Below are 19867 nucleotides of genomic sequence, written 5' to 3' on the forward strand. Positions count from 1 at the left end.
ATTATATAAATTTTTCACTTTTATCTTTGGGTTTTCATGTCATTTTCAGTAACATAGTTACATAAATCTCGACAATGGTCTACGGTCTCGGTTTTTGTTTTTGGCCCTACAAATACCAAAAAAAAAAAACAAAATATATATAAAATAAATATAAAAAAACAACCCAAAACTTGCTGTTTAAGCACATTTTCACACATAGCATCATCTGACCGCTGTTGCTGCAGTCTAAAGCCACTGGCCTACCTCAAAAGGGGGCGCCCATGGAAAAGACAAAAGCAACCACCCAAATTCAAAATTTTTGCTTTTAATCATCATCAGATTTCTATTAATGTTAAGATTAAAATAATAAATGAAATGGTTTTTAAATATATTGAACATTTTTACATATGTTCTTGAATTCTTTTTACGCGTAAATCTATAACAATTATGCACAATTTTCTAGAATTTTTTGAAAGAAATTTAAATCAGTTTTCAAAAGTGTCGATATTGGATTCCAGATATCTATTTTGTGCATATTCTACCAAAGATAATAAAGCTAAAACTTTGTCACTAGTTTTATTAATTTAATTAGTTTCAATACTATTGAATCTATGTCCCATCACATTATAAATAAATAAATAATAAATAAATAAAATTATGTTTCAAGCTCAAATTTTAATCCAGAACTTATTCGAGCCCTATAAATCATATTGATGGATATTGATGGAAAATTGCAATTTGAAATCGTTTCGAAAATAAAAAGAACTCAATTTAAATTTTTACTGCTATTATGTATTTTCCTCTTTTAATTTTCTGGCTGTCTGATAGTTTTAAATCTTGAAGATTAGTTTGTTCTTAGCAAATCAAAAATTAATAAGCAAAGCTTGGAAATATTGGTGATAGAATTAGCAAAACGCTTTAACAGCGAAAGCGACAGAAGGTCTCAATTTTGATTTCGGCAATCCATTCATCAACGAAATCGAATAGAAAATAGAATAGGATAGGAATATAATAGAATAGGTCCTTAGTAGGTAAGTTGTAGTCCTTGGTAGATAAGTGGTGAAATGACCCACTTATTCAGGCAACTAAACGTGACTTCCCAGAATAGGAAGAGTCCCGTATTCCATCCTTTGGCCATAGTTGCTAGTGCATGTAAGAAATAGTTTGGTTGAAAGTTTACAACTATATTCTATAGTGATAGTAATAATAATAAAACATAAGTCACAAATCTAAGTATTGTTTTAAAATTTCATAAACAACACTATGAAGTTGCAACCGTTTTATAACAAAACATACATTTCTTCAAAAGATCATATATCTTCTCAAAATAAATCTGAAAAGAATTTCTTCTTAATTTTGTAATTTCATCTCTTTTATAGTATTGTAATTGAAGTCCAACTGGTTAATTTTAAATCATCTCTTTATTTGCCCCCACTAGATAAAATCCTAGCTACGTCTTTGTTTAGGGCTGTTGAAAGTTTTAACGACCTATGCGCAACTTGCTTGTTTTTCGGCAGCGATTCATTGAGGTTTTGATCATTTATAGATTCGAATGTCAACCGTGCACAAGTGCAAAACTCAGGCAGCGCATCGACAACTTGAAATAAAAACAAATACCTTTAGTCCTTTTTAAAGAAATACAAAACAAAATGGACTTTGATGAATTTCGCGAATTTGGTCATGCCTCAATTGAGTTTATTATCAATTATCTGGGCAATATACGTGAGAGGTGTGTTCTGTGAATTGAATGCTATATAGAATAAAAAAAAAACAAAAAATTTATAATTTTTACCCCCCTAGAAATGTATTGCCCAGTGTGGTGCCACATGCTGTCATCAATCAATTGCCACGAGAGATTCCCGAACAGCCGGAACATTGGCGGCAGATTTTAAATGATTTGGAGAGCATAATTTTACCCGGTTTGACCCATTGGCAATCGCCGTATTTTAATGCCTTCTATCCATCATCTACATCAGCGGGTTCAATCATTGGAGAGTTGCTAATCGCAGGAATCGGTGTTTTGGGTTTCAGTTGGGTGAGTTTAAAAATAATAACCTTACAAAGATCCTTCATTTTGCTTACAAAAATAAATAAAGTCCTTTTACAAATGTATATTTTTGAACAATTGACTAGATTATGTTAGTAGTGTTCATTTTATCTATATAGTAAGATAGTGAATTAAATTTCCCGTCGAATAAGATATTTTTCATTAAAATCGGACATAATTATTGGCGTAAAAAATTGCCAAGCTGGGAGACCAAAAAATACAAACAAAATTAAGCTTTTCAATCGGCTCCAAATTGGATCCTAGGGCCAAATTGAAAATTTGTCGTATACAGTTGATCTTTGTTTTACTAGACCTAAAATTTTAGGTGTACAATCAATTTTTTATAGTTTAGATATGTGTCTTATTTTGCCAAGTCCAAATTTTCGAGCTTCTCATAAAAATTTAAAATTTAAAAAAAAACAGTTAGAGATATGCCTTTAAAATTTACGATACAATATCTCAATAGAATGACCAACTCAACGCTATAAATTATCAAATTAACACATTAAATGTTTTCACTAACATTATATAAATATATAACATGAAATCAGAATTCATAATATACATATACATATGTCTCAAATTTTGAGGCCCCTGTGTATAGACTTTTTATCAATACATTTTCGATCTATAAAATTAAACTTCATTGCCGTAATTTTTAACGATAAAAGGCACTTACAACATAAAAATAGTTATTTATTTTGGATACTTCGTTAGTCCTTTCGTGTCACTTATTGTTAGTTTTAAAAATATGAGCATATAAACATTAAAGATCAAAGGTATTATGTCGTATGTATGTATATGTACTACAACTATCTTCAAAAGAAGACCAATTTTAAATTGAAACTGATTTCGATTTTTAATACATACAGAACCAAAATGGAGATATTTTATTTATTTAATTATCAGTCAACAGAATTTTAGTAATACATTAAATTTATCAACTTTGTTCATACAATTCATATGTTTATTTTATTTTAGAAACCAATTTTTAAAGAAATATTCAGTAGAAAGAAAAATTACATCAACTCAGTCTACAAATTGATGTATGTAATATATATAAATGTAATTGTTTGAAATTAGAGAATTCAGAGAGGAAAAAAAAATAAAGTCTTTATAAGTTAATTTATTAATCGGTGTTTTATAATATTATACTATTTAGTGTAATATATGGGAATCCCAATAGTTTATGTCGTCAACCATGTTAATGAAACATTTCGAAGGTGGGAAACTACTGAATACTTGCCGTGTAAAAACATAATACGAAATACAAAGATTCATGTTTTCTATGTAATTATGTAATTATCTATAGATTTTTTTCTATATAACTCAAAACCACTCCTTTTTAAAACCACAGGAAAATGGTTTAAGCCAAAAATAATGTCAAGGCCGGAAAATGACTCTTACCAAATCTCAACGCAAAAAACCAGTTGACAGTTTAATTAACAGAGCAGCTCGAAGAGAGTTGAAAGTGGGAACACTTAAATTTAGCTGGCTAAAGTGTTCCCAGAGCCAGCATTTATTTGAGTTAGGAGAATGGGATTGATTGAATGATAAGTCATTAAAAATCTACCTGAAAGGAAAATTGTTTAGAGAAGCTTAAGTAAACTATGTGGAAGATTATATACTCTTTCAATCAATGACAATAAAATAAAAAAATGGGTTTCGGGCTTCAGTAAAAGGATAGTTAGTAGATAAAATTTTAAAAAATATGTATAAACTTAAACATTTTTTATCTCTTTACGAAATGCACTTCACCTGATAACCCCGCTGTGTTTATTAAGTCATTTGTTTAAACAATTTGATAGTACCCTCTGCAAGGGTATAATAAAAATTAAAATTGATTTAACGTGCCTCTTAACAACCCTAAATTAATCTGCCCGATTAGAAGATTAGATAGATCTTTAATGATTGGCATAGCTAATTGGTCACTTATTGTATTCCCAAGTCATGCAGCATTCTCCGAATCTTCGATTCGTTGCGCTTGACCACTGTGCCATTGTGTGTCCAGAGCATTGAGTATAAAAGGCAGCCCATCATCAGTTAGCGGCTTCAGAGTGAACTCTACAGCGTCCCAGGGGGCATCACCATTGCGCTTGTTGTTGGTCGAACTTCAGTTACAATTTTCGTGGACAAACAAAAACGTGAAAAGTGCAAATAGAATATATTATAGACACTTTGTTTTTATACACATAATGGATGCAAAAGAATTTCGTGAATTTGGCAAGGCGGCTGTTGATTTTGTAGCCGATTACTTGGAAAATATACGTGATCATGATATTCTACCCTCTGTGGAGCCGGGTTATATGCTGGATTTATTGCCCAATCAAATGCCCGAGGGTCCAGAATCATGGCGCGATATACTAACCGATATTGACCGCGTGATCAAACCAGGAATAACACATTGGCAATCGCCCAATATGCATGCCTATTATCCCACAAGTGTCTCTTATCCCTCAATTGTGGGAGAAATGTTGGCCAGTGGCTTTGGCATTATTGGTTTTAGTTGGGTACGTAAACAGAGAGAGTGTAAGAGAGAGAGAGAGAGAGCGGCAGTGAGAGAAATCTCAAAACATCTCATTGAATGGGAGCCCTTTGTTTGCTTTGGGCCGCAAGTGAAAGTCCATCGAAAAAAAAACAACATTGGCAAACAGGTTGTTGTTATCAAAACAGAAGACAATGAAGCGCGAATGGAAATCTTTTAGATTCATCAAAATATTGACAATTCATTTAAATTTGCATTTTCATTAACTTAATACTAAAAATATATGTATGAAAATGCAAATTTATTTGAATTGTAAACACAATAATAAAATATCTACGTATAAATCGAAAGTTATGGCCAAGCAAAGGATTCTAAATATCAAGTGATGAAAAAGAAATTGAGGAGATGGAAAATCTTTTTAAAGAATTAAAGATTATTAAATTAGTTGTAGTTCCTATAGTTCTTTTCCTGTCACCAAATCAATTAAAAACAGAAGTCACTGAACTCTGCTGTCAAATCAAACGCCCATATTTACTTTCTTGATACTTCTGTAAATTTTTTAATTAAGTGATAATTACTAAAAACAATATTACACAAAAAATCAAGTAAATAAGTCGTAAGTAAAATTTTAATTAATCTCATTTATCTTCTCAATTTTAGATCTGTAGTCCTGCATGCACAGAATTGGAAGTTGTTGTTATGGATTGGTTGGCCAAATTCTTGAAGCTGCCTGAACAGTTTTTGCATGCAACTGAAGGACCTGGTGGTGGTGTCATTCAAGGATCAGCCAGTGAGGCTGTTCTAGTTGCCGTGCTGGCTGCCCGTGAGCAAGCAGTGGTCAAGCACCGTGAACTTCATCCAGAACTAAGCGAGAGTGAGATTAGAGGCAAACTGATTGCTTACTCTTCGGATCAGAGTAATAGTTGTATTGAGAAGGCTGGTGTAATTGCTGCCATGCCCATTAAGCTATTGCCAGCTGGCGAAGATTTGATTCTACGTGGTGAGGCCCTGAAAAAGGCCATAGAAGAAGATGTGCAAGAGGGCCGCATTCCAGTTATTTGTATTGCCACACTAGGAACAACAGGAACATGTGCCTATGATGACATTGAATCCTTGGCAACGGTTTGTGAGGATCACAATGTGTGGCTTCATGTGGATGCAGCCTATGCGGGTGGAGCTTTTGCCCTGGATGAGTGTGCCGATTTGAGACGCGGAATAGATCGTGTGGACTCATTGAATTTCAATCTTCACAAGTTTATGTTAGTGAATTTCGATTGCTCGGCCATGTGGCTGAAGGATGCCAACAAAGTTGTTGATAGTTTTAATGTGGACCGCATATACTTGAAGCACAAATATGAGGGACAATCGCAGATACCAGACTTCAGGCATTGGCAAATTCCGCTGGGACGTCGTTTCAGAGCACTCAAAGTGTGGATCACATTCCGTACTCTTGGCGCCGAAGGATTGCGTGCCCATGTCCGTAAACACATCAGTCTGGCCGAGCAGTTCGAGAAACTGGTGAAAGATGACAAACGTTTTGAATTAGTTGCTCCACGCGCATTGGGTTTAGTTTGTTTCCGACCCAAGGGAGATAATGAGATTACAGCCCAATTGCTGCAGCGTCTTATGGAACGCAAGAAGATCTATATGGTCAAAGCAGAACATGCTGGTTGTTTATTTTTAAGATTTGCAGTTTGTGGCATGGATCCCAAACCTTCGGATATTGACTATGCGTGGTCGGAAATTGAGACACAGTTGACAGATCTTCTGGTAGATCAACAACGTCTGCTTGAGACACCAAGTAAGGCCGGCGAAGTGGGTGAACTGACGCATCATTTCCAAATCCTAGCAAATAATGGCAATGTAACGCATGAGAAATCACAGTGAGCAGCATAAAGTGTACTTCAACTTCCATTTGCAATTATTTATATCTCTGTATTTATAGTAAATATTGTTTTAATAAAGAAATTAAAGTTAAGAAATTCCTATTCAACTCCAAGACTAATCAAATTTTGGCGCCTGAAATGCAGTGTGGTAAAACATTTCAGTGTTGTGTTACTGCGCAGGTACTAGGGATGGGACAAAATTAGTTTCGTGAGTAGTCAGTGCTATCAAAATGCCCATCTCTAATATTCATCACTATTGACAGCTGTTTGGCAACAAAACAAAAATAAACAAAAATTTAAATTCTTGACAATTTTATTGTAAACACTCAAAATTTAACTCCCGAAAAAAAAAGAAAATACAAACCAACAACACACCAAAATTTAGAGTCTACCTTGCTATGCAATGGTAAGTGGCAATTGCAAGAATCCTCTTCAGCTGCCACTGCGGATGTGAATGAAATGGCATTGCGTCAGCTTCTCTTGAAACCTGAACATCCTATTCTCACCATTATCAGTTATAGAATAGCTGGCAAACGCAGCTTATACCGCAATGCAAAGGCACTGAAGGCAGATTCGGGTAACCAATATCACAATCATTCATCAATACCGCATTACAATCGAAATCTGGAGGCAGCTAGGAAGAATGCTCGAATTGTTGTGATTGGTGCCGGATTGGCCGGCCTTTCAGCGGCTCAGCATTTGCTCTCGCATGGATTTCGCAAATGCCTGGTGCTAGAGGCAACCGATCGCTATGGCGGCAGGATTAATTCGAAGAAATTTGGCGACACTTTCTGTGAATTGGGCGCCAAATGGGTTAACATCGATGGATCTCATGATTCCACCTACGAACTCTTAAAAAATGCCGAAGGTCTTGGCAAACAGATCAAGGAGAAGGAGAAGGTCCAGTATGTGCATGAGGAAAAGCAAGTAAATCCAGTCATGGTTGAGCTAATCGACACACTATTTCGACAACTCTGCGGTGGTCTAAAGGTGAAGGACACTTTGAAAAAGGGCAACGATCTGCACGCCTTGGATAATGTCATGGCCTATTTTCAAATGGAGAGCAATAAAATAATTTCAATATCCTACAAAGATCCAGCCGAAAAGCAGACAGCACAAGAGATATTCCAATCCCTTTTCAAGGAGTTCAGTAGCATTTTTGGTTGTTGCCTAGAAAATGTGAATATTGAGCAAATAACCAGCTATCCAGTCGTCCAGCAAGAACAGCATCCGATATATGTGCCCACGGGATTGGATAATGTGGTCAACGAACTAAAGAAGAATCTGGACGTTGATCAACTGCAAACGGGCAAGCCAGTGGGCAAAATTGAATGGATTGGACACCCAATGTTGGGTGAATTCAAAAGTGTAGGATGCCTAGATGGTAGTCTCTATAAGGCCGATCATATTATATGTACTCTCCCATTGGGTGTTTTAAAGAATTTCGCTGGTATCCTCTTTAATCCAACGTTGCCCTTGGATAAGCTCTTAGCCATACGAAATTTAGGCAATGGCAATCCCGTCAAGATATTCGTCTCCTATAAGAAACCAATTAGTCGTTGGTTTAAATCTAATATGAGGCCACTGAGCTGCTCAGTAACTAGCGATACATCCAATAATCAACCGGAACGTAATTGGACTCAACAAGTTGTGGAAATCTCTCAATTGCCCACCAGTCAACATGTGCTGGAAATTCGTATTGGTGGTGGTTATTACGATGAGATCGAGAAATTGCCAGATTCCAATTTAGTAGAAGAAATTACAGCTCTATTGAGAAAGTGTATACGCAATCATCTAGTACCCTATCCACAGGGTCTGCTACGTTCCTACTGGAATTCATCAGCCTGCTATCTAGGCGGACGTCCCTATTTCTCCATCTCGAGCAGTGCCAGAGATGTGCAACGTTTGGCCGCTCCTCTAGGTGAACCGATTCCATCGCTTCTCTTTGCTGGTGATGCCACCACTTTACATGGCTTCGGCACAATCGATGGAGCCCGAACTAGTGGAATAAGGGAAGCTCAACGCATCATTGACTATTATACCATGAAGCAGTGCAATTGATTCAAGTAAAGTTAATGTAGACAAAAGCTAGTCAAAATTTATAGTTACAATTAATAAAGTTTATTTTTTTAAGCAGATATTATATATGTATATATATATTTATTAAATTAGCAATAAAATATCAACAACAACAACTAGACAACGATTATATGATTTTGTTTCTTTTATAGAGAATGGTACAGGGAGAAAGCTGCTGCAGTTAAAATGAACAAATTAACGCAATCCTTGACAACTTAACTTTCAATAATCTAAGGAATAATTTTGCAATCACATCAATCAGAATATTCCCTGTCCATCTCTATGTCTCTTGTAAATTCCCTAAATCTGTCTTGTTCCCTTAACAACCATTTTAAATACTGATCATTGTGTTTACTTAGCGGCTTCCATTTCATCGGCAGCAGCACTGACCTCCTTCCATGAGTATTCCATGTCCTCGGACTGAGTGAATCTCGAACAGACGGCCATGCGCAAGAAGTAGACATCGTTGATTTTGGCCGGAACCATATGAATGTTTCCACGTCCATTGATTCGCTTGAGCAAAGCTTCATTCCTCTCATTGTTGCCCTTGAGACGGAAACAGACCAGACCCATGTTGACCTCAGCGGCCAACTCGAAGCGGGAATCAGCGACACACAGATCACCAAATTGTTTGGCAAAATTGCAATGACGACGAATGTGAGCCTGAAGATTTTCCACTCCATACAAACGGAGAACGAACCAAAGCTTCAGGGCACGGAAACGACGACCCAATGGGATTTGCCAATGACGATAATCGGGAGCTGATCCTTGCATATCGTGCTTCAGATAGAGAGGATCCACATTGAAGGCGTTGACCACCCAACTGGGATCCTTTAGCCACATGGCCGAACAATCGAAATTCACCAACATCCATTTGTGTGGATTGAAATTGAATGAATCTGCCCGTTCCATGCCCTTCATGTAGTGACGATATTCGGGACAAATAAAGGCCGAACCAGCATAAGCAGCATCCACATGAATCCACACATTGTGCTTATTGCCTACCGCACCACACTCATCCAGACGATCGAAGGCACAGGAATTGGTAGTGCCTAGAGTGACGACAGCATAGAATGGTATCAGACCATCGGCCAAATCCTTTTCAATGGCCTTCTCAAGGGCATCTCCCCGCAAGCGATTATTCTCAGACTTCACAGAGCGCAACTTAATGCCACCCAAGAGGCCAGCCCTCTCCACCGATGAGTGAGCTTGATCGGAACAGTAGCCCACCAGCTTTCCAATAATAGTATGCTCATCCCATTCGGGATGCTCAGCCTTCACCTCCTGCAACTTCTTGGCCTTGGCGCCAAGTAGAGCCACCAAAGTCGATTCACTTGCTGTACCCTGAATAACGCCTCCACCCTTGCCGCCAGAGCTGGCCAAAAAGTCAGATGGCAAATCCAACATTTTGCCCAACCAATCCATCATGGCAACCTCAAGTTCCGTGCAAGCCGGACTGGCTATCCAAGTGAAGCCAATGCATGCTATTGCTCCGCTCAACATATCAGCCACAATCGCCGGATAGGAGTTGGCAGTAGGAAAATAGGCATGGAACTTCGGACTATGCCAGTGTGTAACTCCAGGCATAATCACACGCTCGATATCCTCCATTATGGCCTGCCAACTCTCTGGCTTCTCGGGTGCCTCATCTGGTATCAAAGGCTTCAAATAGCCAGGCTTAACTTCGGGCAGGACGCGTCTATAAAAGAAAAGAAACGCATAACAAAATTAAATTAGCATTGACTATTAGAAGCTATTCAGAAAAGCTTTCAACAAATTGAATTTCATCAACATCTCCTCCTTCCCAGCATTTGTCCATTCCATTTAACTACCAGCTTTTGCAACTTGTTGCCTGTTGCAAGTTGGGGCAAGGGTATAAAAATCAATAGACTTTAAGCTAGGCAACCTACCCAAATGGGAGGGAAAACTGAATAGAGTATGATGACAAAAATTTAGAAAGAATCCTTTTGAAAAGAATTAAATTTCAATTATGTCGAAACTTATTTTAAATTTCAACCTAACGAATAAATTTATTTCCAAGACTTGTTAAAGCTTAAAATGTTATCGTTTAAAATTCACAATAAGATTATACATACATATATCAAGAATGAAATATTCAGACTATAATTATTATCTTTAATATATTATTTGGAAAAAACTTCTAGTTTTTGTTTTGAGCCAGATTTTGGTATCCCATTTTAGGAGGTAACAATTTTCTTTTAATCCACTAAACTAAGTTCAAATTTTTAAAACTGAAAACAAATTAAATGCTTCATATTTATAAGCCCTATCGGCTAAAAGAATGGTAGGCAAAAAACAACAATTACTTTTAGTATTGTCACTATGAAAAGATCAAGAAGTCACATAGTTCAGCCAAATAATCAGGTTTTCCACAACCAGAATTTGAGAAAAACAAATGTACAAATTTTTTTTCACTTATGTATACATACACCTATGTATGTACAGAAAATCTATACATGTACCATAGTGGATGAATCCTTATCACATTGAAACATTTAGAATCAAGTAAGAACTAGATTGTGCCAAATAATTAAACAAAAACATACATATACTAGAACTAATTTCAAAGCAATCTTTGATTTTGTAAAAATATATGAGTTTTCTAAATATCCCAGTCATAAAGGCATCTGAATAACAAGGATTCGGGTTCGAGTCCCTGGCCAGTGTATGGAATCCTTATAGTCTATTCTGATGACCATAGTTGCTAGTGCTTGTAAAAAAAAATAGTTATGTTGATAGTTTACCGCTAAATTCTATACTAATTTTGAGTTAAAACCAATACAAAGCGATTATTGTAAATTATTACGACTTAACAGTGAGTGAAGCTTTATATATCCAATAATTCCAATACTTTTAATGAAATATTAGGAATTTTAAAAGTTTGTAATTTAAATAAATGAGTAAGTGACACTAATTTGCTTGACCAATCACTCACTTTCAATTGTTCAGCGCGAAAAATCACACGAATAATAAAAAAACTCTTGCAAGGGTTAAATTTCTCATACTATTGTATTGTGTGATAATGCTCAACCATCAGATCTGATTCTATATATAAGTTCAGTAGTAAGTTAATGAACTTAAAATTGAGAGTCATCTAAAGCCATCCACAATATGTGGAAAAAAGGCAAAGAAATTAAGTCAATGAATAACTGAACTAGTTAGAGAATATATGAACGAGTCGAAAAAAGAAAAAACTAAAATGGCTTATTCATTTTTGCTTAACCTCTCATGAGCGACCTAATTCTATTTTAATACAAATATAATTACAGATATAAAAATTTTCTGATTCACTAGGTTTTGATTTGTTTTATTTTAGGCCGGTCATTAGTGAATGAGGAAAGAACTAATCAAGTTAGTCAGTATGTAACTGAGACACTGAACAAGTGAGTGTAAAATTGATCAATGGGTAAACAAGTAAGTTATTCAACTTGTTCTTTCCCCACAAAGTGAGTGAGTAAACTGGTTCATCACACTATTGGACCAATCGAATCAACATTAATTTGTTCACCTTTATCTACAACACGAAATGATTATCTGTTTCAAGGCAATGCAAAAGCCGTTAGAATTGCTGAAGAACAATGAACTAACAAACTCTCAAGGGTAGAGTAAAAACATAATGGTGAACCATTTAACCTTGACACGCCAACATTTTGAAACCTTTTCTGTTTATCATAATGTAATGTAATAATTAATTAGCCAAAGCCAAAATGGAAAGTACTTTTAGAAGGCCACTTCAAATGCGAATCGGAGAGACTTTCCCATGACTAATACCTGATCGAAAAGCAGCCGTTAAATGTCATTCACACAGACACGTGCCCGCCCGCCGGCAGTTCCAATAAGAACGGAACAGAAAACTGAACTTTCGAAATTGCTTGAGGTCAATGCGAGACAATGAAATTTCTATATGTATCGAAATATGTACTAAATTTATTTTAATTAACTGACTAACTGACAATTGAGTCACTTACCTGTCGCGTATATTTTCCAAATATTCTGCTATATAATCAACCATTGATTTGGCAAAATCTTTAAATTCTGGAGCCTCCATATCGATCTGGTTGAGGGTGAAGAAAATGGAAGATAAAACAATTAGTTGGTTTCATTTTTGTTTTGTTTCAAATTCTAAACATTTATTAGTTAAGTATTTAAACCTACCGAGACCTTGGGATCAAGTTTATCTTCCACCGTTATATTAGCTTTACCATTACCGTTAGTTTGCTTTGCTTTGTTAGTTCTATTTGTTGGTAAGTTACTCATTTTAAAAAAATAAATGTAAATCAATAAGCTAGATGTGAGTAAAGATTTGCAGCAAAAGATGAGAGAGGAGAGGAGAATAAGAGCAATAAATTGATTAAATAGTGAATGTACCTAAATGTATTAGTTAATATGTATTAGTTAATAAGTATTTGTGAATACAAATGTTTATATGCTAATCAGCTGCAGCTGCACAATAAATAATTATATATGTATATACATATATTTACATAAATACTTATGTACATATAACCATATATCAAATGAATCATAAAACTAAATGAAAGTAAAAATTTCTAAAACCCAACGAAAGAAAATATTTGAACACTCGAATTTTGTGAATTTTTTTTTACAATTTGAAGTCCGCAAATATTAAGTACATATTTAAGAGTATTAATCTCTTGATAAATTTCTAAAATTGGATGTTTAATTATTAAATAATTTAGAAATGAAAATCTCCATAAATGCATTCTTAGAAGCAAAACGAAACCAAAATTATGTTAAAATTAGTTAATTAATTAAAGTTTAAGATGAAAATCTTAAGAAATCTCTTAAATAAAAACTCGTTAAATCGAATATGAATTTTGAATTTAAATTGTAATGTATAACAAAAATTAAAAGTTCTTAGTGACAAAGTCTCCTTACATTTTTCTTAATTTTTTTTAACGATTATCACAATGAATTAATAAATTTTTGAATATACCAACAAATTTAGACACGTTTGAAAATATTGTTTAATATTTTGAATAAACTCTTTGGTAAAATAAGAATTTATTCATAAATCGTGACGAAAAAAAAACAGAAAAAAGTTTGAGTAAATTAGAAAAATATATAAAATAATACGTAACAGACATTTAAAATTATTATTATTATTATTAAAGTATAGGATACAGTTATAATAAACTATCAACCTGGATCGAACCCGGATCCTCGTTGTTCAGTTGACTAAAGGACTGGGCCACTTAGACAACTCATCTACTGCAGACATCTAAAATATTTTTTGTTAAATATCAGATAAAAATAGGAAAACAAAATAATTTATGCCCAGCCTTACTACAATTATTATAATTCAGACTCAAATTCTGTAATACATTCTGTAAATAAGTCAATGAATTTATATGTCTACTCTAATACTCAATTTCATTCTAAACTATTAAAATATTTGGATTGAGATAGATAATTAAACGAATGTGAAGTTGTTCTTATCTAAAATTTTTTTAATTAGACTATTCGAAAACTTGTATAATTTTAATCAATTTTCTTTAACTGCAGAACAGATAAGGAATTTTAAAAAAGAAAATTCATAAACGTAAAATAAATTATTAAGAAAAATTTGGTAGACCCTAAAAATTTGGTCACGATTATATTTGGGCCCTAGCATTACCATACAATTGCCATTAATTTAAATCCTTTCTCTCTCTAAATTTGTTTGAAATGTTTTAAAGGTTTTTAAACCCTAGATATGGACTAGATGATGTTAATATCAAAATTTTTCAATTATTATAAACTAAGCTAGCTAGCTTAATTATAATTTTATTGCAACTTGCTTCATTTATACACACAATTATACCAATAATGTGCATGATAATGAGAATTTTCGCATTAATTTGTTTTTTTTTTTTTTGTTTTTGTATTCACTTGCACATTTTGTGTATGTTTAGTTATTTTTGTATTAAAGCACTTTGAAACCTAAACAAGTTGCCAAGGCAGTTTGACATTGAAGGCAACAACTTTTTTATACATAAATGCAAACTTGTAGATAACCAGAACAAGCCCCTCACCAAAACCCAAGATTGTATTAAGCTGTAAAAGAATGCCGTTTAAATTCGACTAAAAAAAATTAGTAAACAAGGCTAAAATGGTAATTAAAATGGTAGTTTTTGGGCGGTTAAAAATTAAATTACGTATACGCCAGGTATGCTCAAGACTAATTATGCTCTTCCAAGTGTTTTTGTTTTATATACATTTTTATATATGAAGGTATATGTGTGCATATTCCTCACGCAGTGGCCACTCACCGTATATGCACTTTAGTTAAACTGACTTTTAATTATTTGCTTTTGTTTCCGTTGTATGTACTTGATATTTTAGTTAAAGTTAATCTTTCGTCACACACGACGGGAGAAAAACACACGTTTATATTAGAGAGAGAGAGATAGAGAGATGCTGTTACAGTGACGCGTGCCTGCGAACTGAGCGCTAGTCACAGAATGCGAAGGCTTTTAAAGCTTAAAGCGGAGCACCAGCTCCAAAACGGGGGGCATGAGCATCAGTTCAGGACCGGTTCAATATTGCGCCGAAACAATAACAAATTCTCTTTCGCTAAAAATACAAATACTGCAATTGTGTGTGTGTGTAATTCAGGTTTGATTGGATAATTATTCAAATGAAATTGTTTTTTTCTTAAAAATTTGATTTTGATTATGAAAACCAAAAAAAAATTATAAGGAGCATTAAACTTGTTAACAATTAACCCATGTTTATACGAGTTTGCATTTCTTTGAACGAAAATAAAAAATACGACAATAAGTTTAACATACAAGAATCAAAACTGTATTAGATGTTTTGCTCTAATTTTTTAATAATGTTTTTTCACACAAAAGAAATAACAAAAGTCGGATAATTAATTAAAATTTGTATACATTTCATTCAAAAAAAGTTAGTTCAACTTTTTACACGATATAATAGAAACTGTAAGTTTACAAATAAATTACTTTTTCAGCTTCTTAAGAGGTGTCAAGTGGTGTTTAGAAATGTAAAGGAAGGAAAGTTGGCTCCCTAAAATATGCAATATGCAGACAACAAATGCATTTTTTAAAAACTCAAGAGAAATTTTATAATGTTCTGTAACATAAAGGATAAATCTTATTTCGAAAACAGTTTATTGACAATCTTTAAGCTACCAGACTGCTTATAGCATACTTTAAAAATTAATTTTACCCAAATCAGCCTATTATTAACGGTTTAATTTCAATACATTCAAAATTTATAAAAAATAAAGAAAAGAAATAAAAAAAAATTGTTTGTAAAAACATGAATTCATAATTTTGCTACTGTAATTATTTTAACCAATCGTAAACTAGTTAACTTCTAACCATATCGATACGTTCTTGCTTACAAAGACCACAGAAAAAAAGGAATCCCCAACAGGTGATGAATCACAAGTGGTCAGGGATTTTCTCAGCCAGTTGACTACACAGAATTACTACATAAACAAATTGATATTCATGGTGAAGACAGAAAAAGAAAAAAAAACAAGATTAATGAACCTAATAAAAACGCATTCGCACATCTTTGAAACTGGTTTTGAAAGAGAAAGATGTTTTTTGTGACGTTCGCAAATGAATTTGATGCTCTGAACCGCTCTTGGATGACGTCAAAAGCTTTAGACTCCTATGATGGTTAAATAGAAATGGAGTATGTTATGTATGTGTGTGTATGTATAGGGAGTTGTGGGGGCTTGTGTGTGTTGTGGGGTTGTGCGTATTTCCTGGCCCAACTGTTGCTGAAGAGTGTGCCTGACATTTCAACGAAGCCACTTTGGCAAATCACTTGGACTGAATCAACAGATTTTTTGCCATAGCAACACGGTTCCTGATTTTGATTGTAATGCTCTCTTTCACTTCCCCCCCCCCCCTCTCTCTCTCTCTCTCTCTCTATCTCTCTCTCTCTCTCTGTTTCTATCTCCACCCACAATTCAGGCAGACGTAGAACCATTCACAATGTATTTCTACTTAATGCTGGTGATGTACTTCAATTTGATTTATGGCTGACTTGCGTTGAAAGGCATAGAAAGGAGAGGAAACTTGCCATTTATAGGGGTCGCTTGGCGCCTTTAAGTGGGGGATTGCATAATCAAGCGAAAGAAACAATGAAGGGAAGTTAAGCAAATGTGATAAGCGATAGAAACCAATGCATTGCTCAAGGATATTTCCCTTTGAATATACATATGGACATAGTTTAACAGTAAATAAAACATGTTCTTATGACTCGATGAATTATACTTCACTTTACTTACATATATGTATGTACAGAAAGTTTATTTTAGTCTTATTTTTAATATTTTATAGATAATTATCTATGTTTCATTATTAAAAGTTATTAATATTAAAACACGTTTCTGATTTTTTTTAACAACATCTTTGCATATCCTTGTAGATGAAATGTCCTTGCTACTCACTCAACAGCAAATCTGTTTTTAAAGTTCAATAGTTGAACAAATCAAGAAGTGAGTGAGTGAATTGATTAATTCAGCACTAAGCGGAAAACAAAATAAATCAAGAAAGCTAAAGCTAGCATTAAATAAGCATACATATGTACAATGTATGTGTGTACATTTATTTCGTGAAAAATGCTATTAAATTTATTCTCTTTTATTTTTATGTACATACATATATAATTATATTTTAAGTTAAACCAATCAATGTTAAATTCCCCATTAACAAATTCTTCAATGTAAAAAAAAACATGCATATATATATTAAAGTTTTTTTTTAAGTATTTCATGATATGGCGCCCTCTTTGGTTAAAACAAAACTCCGCGTCGGACAAACAGACGTCGTCGTGTTTTAAAGTTCCCTCGACGAAGAGATTGAAACATATTGGGAAGCCTAGAACTAAAAAACGTTGTGCTTTTTATTCCACGGAGCCACGCCTAATGTTAAAGAGTTGCCTATGGCCCCTTCTAAGAAACGATTATTTCTGTCGATTTTTTAAGTAACTACGAAGATAAAACCGGAGTGCAGGGGCTAACATGGGCCAAACTTCATACAAGTTTTTTCGTTATTCTTTCGTAAAAATCTAAAAAACTTTATTTTCGGGAAAGAACGGCTAATAATCTTAGGCTGCAGCAATGCGCCGTATGTTTATATGACACCTATATAATATAGTCATTCGATTTTGATGGAATTTGACAGTCATTAATAGGTGTATTAAATTAAAGAATATATTATTTTCATGACAATAGCGACTTCGCCGCTTCTATGGGAGCTATATGATATGATGGCCCGATTTGATTGAATCCAAGATATACAACCCGTGCTGTAAATAGAAGCAAACATGTAAAATATCCGGACTTTAGTTTTTGTTGATCCAGATGGACGGACATGGCTATGTGAACTCGTCATGTCATGTTGATCAAGAATAACCAAATCTAATATAAACATTTTAATCAAAGAGTGGGCTTTAAATAGGTTCATCATCAAAGGGATCTTCCAAAAACTAAGAATATATTGTCAAGCTTCACATTTTTTATTAATTTCAAAGAATCCCAGTTTTCATTTAATTTAGGAATTAATAGTATATAGTTACTATATACTTCGTTTATTCAATTTATTGGTTTTCACTTAAACAAGTTGTGGGAAATTTTTCTGTTTTATTTCTAAACCAAATTTTGAATGGATGTGCGTTTTGCTGCTGCTTAATCTCTTACATATACGCTCCAATAACGACTCAGGGGGAAAACAATAAATTTTGAGTCGCCAGCAACAAAAGCGACAAGGCGGGGGAAGAAATGAAGAAATAACCATTTAAATGACAAAATTTTGGCTTTTTCTATCTTTTTTCCAATCAAAAATATGAATAAAAACGTATTTTAGATTAAATGCTAACAGGGTTTTGCTCTTGCTGTTGATTTTTATGTAAAACTAAGATTAACGAGACGCCGACACACATTATTGCGCCAATGTTGAGGGCAGATTGAGGAGTGTACTCTGACCACTGGGCAAATAGGCAACGCCACGTGATCTAGATAGTTGGTAGGCAATATCCTCGGCTGCCTCAATACGACGCAATTCGACAAGACCATCACCAGCTTCTCCAAAGGATTTGGCCAGCAAATCGGCAGCGGCGGCATCACCCTCCGCCGAAATAATGGAAGCCAATTTCTGTTGTTCAGCCTTTTCGACCACAAAGCGAGCCTTCTCGGCCTCCTGTTGGGCCACCTGTTTCATTTCCACAGCCTGTGTGAATTCACGGCCAAAGGTCAAGTGGGTTAGGGAAATATCATCCAAAATGAAACCGAATTGCTTGGCACGCACTGTCAGCTCTTGGGATACGCGCTGAGATACCATCTGAAAGAAATTAGCCAAAACATGTTTAAATAGATTCCTAACATCAAAAGAAATGTTTTCACTTACCTCACGCTGTGTGATCAACTCGCCGGCATCGAATTGAGCGACAACAGCCTTCAAGACCTCAGGAGCAATGGAGGGCAACACACGCTCATCATAATCCTGGCCCAAAATTGTATAAATCTTTGGCAATTCATCGGGAATGGGACGATATAGAATACGCAATGTTATGTTAACATTCTGCAAATCCTTGCTGCCGGTTATCACTGGCACATTGCGGGGCTGGGACCGAATGTCAAAGATGATGGGACGTTGCACCCATGGGATGAAGAAATGTGTACCCTCGCCCACCACACTCTGCTTGATGCCAGTGAAACGATCAAAGATGACCGCACGGTGTCCACCTTCCACATTATATAATGCAGAGTTAATCACGCCTCCAAGCACCGCAACTCCGAGACCCATCTGGCCAATACGATTGAAGAACTGAGCAGCCATTTTTTGTGGTCCTTTCTAACGTTGAAAAATGATATTACAAAATATTTTATATATTTAATATTTAGCGAGTCCAAAGTTATCCATATGAATAGAAAAAAGCCGACTGTGTATCTGTGTGTGTGTGTCTGCGAGAGATTTCATCAGGTTTTTAGGTTAGAACGTCAGACGAAATGTCAATTTCATTTAATTTTTGTAATAAATTTGACACTACACTTTGCTAACTAAGTTAGGAAAATACTCTTAACTTTTTACCACTTACTATTTACAACGAATAAGACTTTATTATGTAAAATTCAAAATGTTCGAATTGAACAAAACATGAAATAACTGCACGATGTCGGCGCACACAACTATCGATACCTTTGCTTCCAGTTCGATATAGTGGGCACATTCAGCACCATTGGTCACAGTCGCAGTTAGATGATCACTTTTTTAAAGTAATCATTATAAAAACATTTATAGTAACCATCTATACTTCTGAATAATCTTATGTAACATTTAAAAGAATTTCGTTTTCATCTTAAAAGTAATAAATTTTATATTTAAG

The 19867-nt window shown here is 34.6% G+C and overlaps 4 protein-coding genes across 6 annotated transcripts; 2 read left to right on the forward strand and 2 right to left on the reverse strand.

The window, feature by feature from the left end:
* Positions 1-1544: 1544 nt before the first annotated feature.
* LOC6644459 (3,4-dihydroxyphenylacetaldehyde synthase 2) lies at positions 1545-6504 on the forward strand. 2 transcript variants are annotated; one of them, XM_023176614.2, is made up of 3 exons: positions 1545-1708; positions 1780-2014; positions 5172-6504. In XM_023176614.2, exons 1-3 carry the CDS (start codon positions 1629-1631, stop codon positions 6396-6398), a joined length of 1542 nt encoding a protein of 513 aa, XP_023032382.1. In that variant the 5' UTR covers positions 1545-1628; the 3' UTR covers positions 6399-6504. The 2 variants fall into 2 exon arrangements, with proteins under 2 accessions (XP_023032382.1, XP_002067040.2); XM_002067004.4 differs by lacking the exons at positions 1545-1708; positions 1780-2014 and adding an exon at positions 4110-4536.
* Positions 6505-6670: 166 nt separating this feature from the next.
* Positions 6671-8535, forward strand: LOC6644460 (protein anon-37Cs). The gene has a single exon (XM_002067005.4). It carries the CDS (start codon positions 6857-6859, stop codon positions 8456-8458), a length of 1602 nt encoding a protein of 533 aa, XP_002067041.2. The 5' UTR covers positions 6671-6856; the 3' UTR covers positions 8459-8535.
* Positions 8496-14868, reverse strand: LOC6644461 (aromatic-L-amino-acid decarboxylase). 2 transcript variants are annotated; one of them, XM_023176532.2, is made up of 3 exons: positions 14770-14868; positions 12466-12551; positions 8496-10175 (listed from the first exon to the last, which is right to left on the reverse strand). In XM_023176532.2, the coding sequence occupies exons 2-3, from the start codon at positions 12543-12545 to the stop codon at positions 8828-8830; spliced, it is 1428 nt and encodes a 475-aa protein (XP_023032300.1). In that variant the 5' UTR covers positions 12546-12551; positions 14770-14868; the 3' UTR covers positions 8496-8827. The 2 variants fall into 2 exon arrangements, with proteins under 2 accessions (XP_023032300.1, XP_002067042.1); XM_002067006.3 differs by lacking the exon at positions 14770-14868 and adding an exon at positions 12653-12776.
* Positions 14869-18030: 3162 nt separating this feature from the next.
* LOC6643934 (protein l(2)37Cc) lies at positions 18031-19680 on the reverse strand. The gene is made up of 3 exons (XM_002067007.3): positions 19580-19680; positions 18889-19335; positions 18031-18822 (listed from the first exon to the last, which is right to left on the reverse strand). The coding sequence occupies exons 2-3, from the start codon at positions 19318-19320 to the stop codon at positions 18424-18426; spliced, it is 831 nt and encodes a 276-aa protein (XP_002067043.1). The 5' UTR covers positions 19321-19335; positions 19580-19680; the 3' UTR covers positions 18031-18423.
* Between the last annotated feature and the right edge of the window lie 187 nt (positions 19681-19867).

The sequence above is a fragment of the Drosophila willistoni genome (assembly GCF_018902025.1).
Source record: "Drosophila willistoni isolate 14030-0811.24 chromosome 2R unlocalized genomic scaffold, UCI_dwil_1.1 Seg167, whole genome shotgun sequence".
In the NCBI taxonomy this organism is placed as follows: Eukaryota; Metazoa; Arthropoda; class Insecta; order Diptera; family Drosophilidae; genus Drosophila; species Drosophila willistoni.

Excerpts from the sequence above, each read along its gene's own strand:
- LOC6644459 (XM_023176614.2), top strand. The coding sequence starts at position 1,629 with ATGGACTTTGATGAATTTCGCGAATTTGGTCATGCCTCAATTGAGTTT. Across the intron at positions 1,709-1,779 it reads CTGGGCAATATACGTGAGAG|AAATGTATTGCCCAGTGTGG; the intron begins GTGTGTTCTGTG and ends TTACCCCCCTAG. Across the intron at positions 2,015-5,171 it reads GTGTTTTGGGTTTCAGTTGG|ATCTGTAGTCCTGCATGCAC; the intron begins GTGAGTTTAAAA and ends TCTCAATTTTAG.
- LOC6644460 (XM_002067005.4), top strand. The coding sequence starts at position 6,857 with ATGGCATTGCGTCAGCTTCTCTTGAAACCTGAACATCCTATTCTCACC.
- LOC6644461 (XM_002067006.3), bottom strand. The coding sequence starts at position 12,754 with ATGAGTAACTTACCAACAAATAGAACTAACAAAGCAAAGCAAACTAAC. Across the intron at positions 12,552-12,652 it reads AACTTGATCCCAAGGTCTCG|ATCGATATGGAGGCTCCAGA; the intron begins GTAGGTTTAAAT and ends ACCCTCAACCAG. Across the intron at positions 10,176-12,465 it reads TTGGAAAATATACGCGACAG|ACGCGTCCTGCCCGAAGTTA; the intron begins GTAAGTGACTCA and ends TTTCTTTTATAG.
- LOC6643934 (XM_002067007.3), bottom strand. The coding sequence starts at position 19,320 with ATGGCTGCTCAGTTCTTCAATCGTATTGGCCAGATGGGTCTCGGAGTT. Across the intron at positions 18,823-18,888 it reads AGTTGATCACACAGCGTGAG|ATGGTATCTCAGCGCGTATC; the intron begins GTAAGTGAAAAC and ends AATTTCTTTCAG.